At 50.5% G+C, this 6,000-nt stretch overlaps 1 protein-coding gene across 1 annotated transcript; it reads right to left on the bottom strand.

Moving 5' to 3' along the window:
- Positions 1–762: 762 nt before the first annotated feature.
- EPUS_06344 (uncharacterized protein) lies at positions 763–4,045 on the bottom strand (the record flags this gene model as incomplete). The annotated part of the gene is made up of 2 exons (XM_007805874.1): positions 763–1,207; positions 1,284–4,045. The coding sequence occupies 2 exons, from the start codon at positions 4,043–4,045 to the stop codon at positions 763–765; spliced, it is 3,207 nt and encodes a 1,068-aa protein (XP_007804065.1).
- Positions 4,046–6,000: the final 1,955 nt, after the last annotated feature.

Here is a 6,000-nt window from a genome sequence, read left to right on the forward strand (position 1 = left end):
ACTCGGCACGACCGTTACCAAAACCATCTACGATATCGTGCACCGTAGGAAGTGCATGCATAGCTTCTTCGGTACATCACGTCATTATGCCATACTCTTTACGAGATTATCTGGACGATGTCCAACGACGCCCTGCGCCTCCGGCCCCATTCCGCGGTTCTTGAATATTCCCAATATGCTGCTTGAACCTGATGGCTGAGATAGGGACGCGCGTTTCCGAAAGAGGCTCGGATTGTCTAGCTATGCCACCAGATCCTGCCTCGTCGAACAGCATGTACGGTTTCCTCAACCAGAACCATAGCTTCGGGTGGCATGGGCCGTTGGTGGCATGGTTCGAGTAGACTGCCATACCACCTCTTAGCCTAGAAGGTCGATGGAGCGCAAGAGACCGCAGTTCACCAGGACACACTGTCTCTGCTCGGCGGTCAGTCTTGGCGCATTGATCAAGCTGGCTGAAATTGTGCTAACTTAGTCGCTATGTAGTTAGATGTATCCGATACTCGAGGCACGCTTGCTCGTGAAGCTGACCTACTGTCATATAGATAGTCAGAGACCAGACGTGTAGTCCTCCATCCGCTTGACACCCAAACTAGGACTTCAAATATCGCATCACCAACCTTTCCATTCCTGTATTCCAGTGCACCTTTGCTACGATGTCTGCACCTTTACACCCTCTCCCAACCGGTATTGTCCCTCACCAATGCCCTTCCGTTCTACTCATTCCTCTCCCGTCTCGCGCAAGAGCAAAACACCCTCCCATCCTCAAAAACTATCCAAAAACTCCCTCAATGTGATCGGCTTCCTCACCGCGTTCGAAAACCCTTCATGAAAGCTAACCCACACCCTCTCCTCCGCTTTCGCGACAACTTTACTCGCCGCGCTCTCCATTCCCCGTCCAGCCGAACCCGGTCGCGCTTCGTTGATGATCCTGCCGAAGAAGTCCCGCTTGCCCGCTGTTGCGGTGACGTTTTTCTTGACGCTGGTGTCAGTTGCGTTTTCTTTGTTGTCGTCGTCGTCCCCTGTATGTGGAGCGTCAAGTCTGTTCTGGCCAGTAGCACGCGCGAAGCGGTTCTCGGAGCGAATCCGCTGAATGTCTCTGCGGTGTTCCTGGTCCAGGACCTGGCGTACAGCGTAGCGGACTGGTGCAGGGGGACCGCCGCTGCTTGTGGTTTTGGTGGACTCGAACCTTGCTAGCGAATCGAGGGGTCTGGCGAAGAAATGCACGTTAGCACAAACACAATGAAGCAGGTAAGGGTTCAAGGATGCGGTGATGCTAGACTTACGGTTCCATTCTCAGCGCAAACCCAGCATGACTATGCGCCCCACCACCCTCGACCTCGATTCGAACTCTTTCGAACGCGACGTTCAATCCACTCATCACCCGACTTGCGATCTTGACACACGTCTTCTCGCTCTCCTTCCTTACACTGGCAACGCTGCTCTGCCCGCCACTCCCACCCACAATCACAGGCTTCACCTCCGGCGCAAGCATTCTCGTCACGTTGGGTATCAACTCCGCCGCAATCGCATCTGTGGATCTGTATAGCCTGAGCAGGGGAGCTGAGAAGCTGGACTGAAACTCTGTGATAATAGCTCGATTCGCCTTTTCAGCCTCGTACGCCGCAAAGTCCGCTCTCGGGCCTGAAAAAGGATGAGATTGATCTTCTGCGTCTTTGTCAATTGAAGCGCTGTGGTCGGCGTTCCAACCACGTTGTCTCTCATTGTTCACAGCTGCGAACAGGTGGTGAAAGGCACACACGCTCTGGCTGAGATAGGGATCCAACTCCCATTCCTGACCGTTGAAGACGCGGCTCGAGAGCATGTCGTGGAAGTGCAGCCAGTCGTACGCTGCGATTGGTTTAGTCAGGTAGGGGTCGTCCTGGTAGGACTCGGTTGGGTAGATTGTGAAGCAGTCGGTTGTGAGTCGGTCATGGTCGCCTAGCGTGTCGACCATTTCACGGATGGAAGCTACTGCGGCGCGCTTGCGAAGTTCTGAAATCCCAATGGGCGCTGTGTTTGACTGGGCGTATACTTTGGCATCCTCGGCTGATGATTTGGTAGGGAGATTGGGGAGGCCGGCGCCTTCGATGAATACTCGCTCGAGGATCTCCCGGGTGCCTCCGCGACTGCGGCCACATGACGATTGGGAGTCAGAGTTGAGGATATTTTCCTCAATCCAGGATTTGGTGAGACGTGGTGTTTTGGCATGGTTAGACGTTGAGCGTAGCTTGTGTGCAACCCATTCGCATTGCACCAATACCCCCCTTATGTCGCCCTCGCCGACGCCACCACTGTTGTTTTGTCCTTGCTTACGACCTGCTGTGCCCCAACTGGCCTCACATAGTCGTCGGATTGCGTCTCCATCGCTTGATATTCCTTCTCTCTCAAATATGCTCGTGAGCCGGTTAACTGCCTTCTCGACAGGTGTATTTCGAACATGGATGATTTCTGCACAGGAGGATGTCCGGAGAGGGCGGAGAGCTGGCACGTAGAGGTCGTTACAAATGAGTATGACTGGCCTTAGAAGTCGAAATTTATCGCCTTTCTTCGATTTCTTGGGTCCGTAAGACGTGTCGCCCGCAGACTGTGTGTTCCTCTGGTCCAATTGGATCAAGTCGAGTAGCGCTTTCATGAACCCTCCTTCACCTCCACCACCACTCACTCCAGCTACAACCCCGTCTACCTCGTCTACAACGACGCAAACTGGTCTCCCAGCTTTTCTGGTCTTCTTGTCGCCTTTCACAACATCAATCCCCTTGACGGTCTCTGTTCCTACGGCGTCTCTTATTCTGCCTTTGACCACGTCTCGACTCCTCTCATCACTCGCATTGATTTCCAGCGTCTCGTAGCCAGCGTGCTTGGCGCAGACGTGGGCCAGCGTAGTCTTGCCCAGCCCCGGTGGTCCGGTTAGCAGTAAGATCTTGCGATGCTGAACATTTTCATCTAGTATTCGAGGATCGGAAACACCAAACGGGTGCTTCCTTTTCGCTATGGATTTTGTGCTCCTAGGGAAGACAATAGGATCCCAGGACTTTAGCCACCGGAGCACTGATCTATGAGTGCGCTCGTCACCAATAAGATCTGTAAATTTTCGTGCACGGTACTTCTCGGTCCACATTTGGTATTCGCCTTGCTTGTGATGGCTTGTAGCTCCGACAGGACGCTCTATCGACGCGTAGGGCAAGTCTCGTTGGTCCACCTCCTGGCACGCAGTTTCGGTGTCCGCGCGACTTTTGTGCTCGTTCATCAATCTATGGATATCGATACCGTAATAGGACTTCTTTGCTCGACCTGGAGCTGTTGTGGAGCGTTGGGCAATCGTTTGCTCGTATGACAGTTGCTTGGACTTTGGTCGTAGCGTAACATTGAGTAGTTTGCCTGAGCTTGTTCGGATTGGGACAGTGTGTGTCAACTGGTTCCACGTATCTGATTCTGGCAGCGGAGGTAGGCTGGGACTTCGAGACCGTATAGCCACCTTTCCAAGGTCTTGATTGGATACTGTAACAGCCGGGCTTACAGAAACAGTTTCTGTGTTCAAAGTAGCAGCCTCTTCTTTTCTCGGGTCTGCCACTGTTACACTCCCTTCATCCCCTTCGTCAAGAAGAAATCCACCCAGCGTCTTTCTCTTCCTTGGTTCTTCTGGCTCCCATGATTGAAAGAGCTTCCTTTTCTGGCCAGCAGCTAGTGGTGGGGAGCTCTGAGGATATAGACCAGGCGAAGAGGAGAAAGGCATTGGTGCTGGTAGAGTCAGCCGTTGTTCATCTGCAGGAAGCGATCTCCGAGTAGTCGTGGGTTTCGATGGTGTTTCTGGATTGTAGACGTCTGAGCTGCACAAGGTCCCCAGAAGCTCCCAAGATCTATGCTGTATAACCACTCCCGCACTGCTTTTAGCGATTTTGAGCTCCTCCTCTTGAATGTGTAAGGCTTCCAAGTCCTCCGGATTGGAGTCTGATTCCGCCAGATGAGGGTCGGGTAGATTCGGCTCTGTGTGGAGCTCCACCGCAGGATCGAACGACGAAGGTAATGATGGCGGCGAGGAAGACATGGCCTAAGGTGGTGGCTTAGTGAGCATTTTTGTCACCTCGTGAGATCTCTTTTTATTGATTATCTGCCTCAGGTACCGTGCCCAGGGCTTAGGCGTAGGGGGGTGAAGTGCTTCTGGGTCAATTTACGCGTCTTCTGATTTAGCGCCAAAGAAACGCGTCGGCACAAATCTTGAAGCTCCGGCACTAGCACCATGCTAGTTAGTCGCACTAGAGCTGTGTTGGCGTACGTGTACTATGGTAGGAGGCATACTACGTAGTACGTACGTAGTAATATTCGTAGCACGGCGCTAGTAGCGACTAGTTGAGATACAGCGCCACATCAGTGTCTAGAAGCTTCATAGACCATTGTCCATATTGATTGGACAAACCGACCGATTAGCTGTTCAAAGCTTAGCTGTCTCGTTTAAGGCCTGTTTTGCTTAGCAGCGTGCTACGAAACTTCAGCCAGGTACTACTAGCCGTGCCCACAAGCGCTACGCAAATCACAAGCGCTACGCAAATCCACTCGAAATATCAACTCCTCAATTTCAACGCGTTATTACTCAACCAAAAATGGCTCTATCCTATTCAGACAAAGAGGCAGGCATTCAAGAGGCCATAGGCGCGTGGCAAAGCAATCCTGAACGCGCCATAGCTGATATTGCGCGACAATTCGATGTATCTCCATGGGCGCTCCGTAGGAGGCTCCATGGGATCCCTAGCAAGAGTGAGGCCGGCGGACATAATAAGAAGCTTGCTCCAGATGAGGAACAGGCGCTTATACAGCATATCCAGCTATTGGAGGACTTTGGAATAGCCCCTAGGCCGAAATTCCTGTGAGGTTTTGCCAATTCGATCCTGCGCACGAATCACACTGAATCCTCTACCCCCCCCCCTACTGTGGGCCTTAATTAGCCTACGAATTTCATTAAACGCCATTCTGAACTTCATAAACAAAAACAAAAGCCTCTTGCTATCAAGCGCAAACGCAGTCATGATCCTGCAGCTATTCTCAATTGGTTTCATCGAATTCGAAGCATTCGTTCAACGTGGGGCATTCTCGATGACGATATCTACAATATGGATGAGACAGGCTATCGTACAGGCTGTGGACGTGCCTATTGGATCCTTATAACACAGCCTAAAGAAAGGCAGTATTTACAAGATCTAGATAATCGAGTTCATATCTCGTTAATTAAGTGTATCTCTGCCACAGGATTTATAGTACTCCCTATTATTATTCTCCCTAGTACGCAAATTACGTACAACTTCATTATCCCTCAATTGGATGAAAGAATCTTGCTTATTATAAGTGATAGTGGCTATTCAAACGATCAAATTCAGATGGAATAGGCTAGACACTTCAATAAGCACACCAAGACACGTACAAAAGGCGCCAAACGTCTTCTATTATGTGATGAATATAATAGTCATCTTGAATATGACTTTGTGGAATATTGCTAGCAAGAGAATATTATTCCTTTCGCATTTATTCCGCATACTACTCATCTTGCTCAGCCATTAGATGTCAAGATCTTTCAGCCCTTGAAGCACTATCATAGCGAGGCTATTGACGCTGCTATACGAACAGGGGATAAAGACTTCTCAAAGACCGAATTCCTCGCTTCTTTCGAAGAGTTTCATAAGCGAGCTTTCAAAGAATCTACTATCCTATCTGCGTTCAAAGAGACAGGGATAGTACCATAGAATCCTGAAATGATATTATCAAAGATAGCGAGACCACGAACGCCTCCAAAGGCTCAGGAGCATACCATAGACTTTCGAAAGACTCCTGATAAGCCTAAACGACTTACCCAATATGGCCGTTATGTTTCTAAACTTGTTGAGATCGTTGATGTCCCTCCAAACGTTCGTAACAGTGTCAACAAGTTCGTCAAAGGCGCATTGGCCCGTAACGCTTCTGCACAGCTCACAGAAAAGCTGTTAGAGACCACACAATTTGCCGAAGAGAGTC

Source organism: Endocarpon pusillum (assembly GCF_000464535.1).
Source record: "Endocarpon pusillum Z07020 unplaced genomic scaffold scaffold481, whole genome shotgun sequence".
NCBI lineage: Eukaryota > Fungi > Ascomycota > Eurotiomycetes > Verrucariales > Verrucariaceae > Endocarpon > Endocarpon pusillum.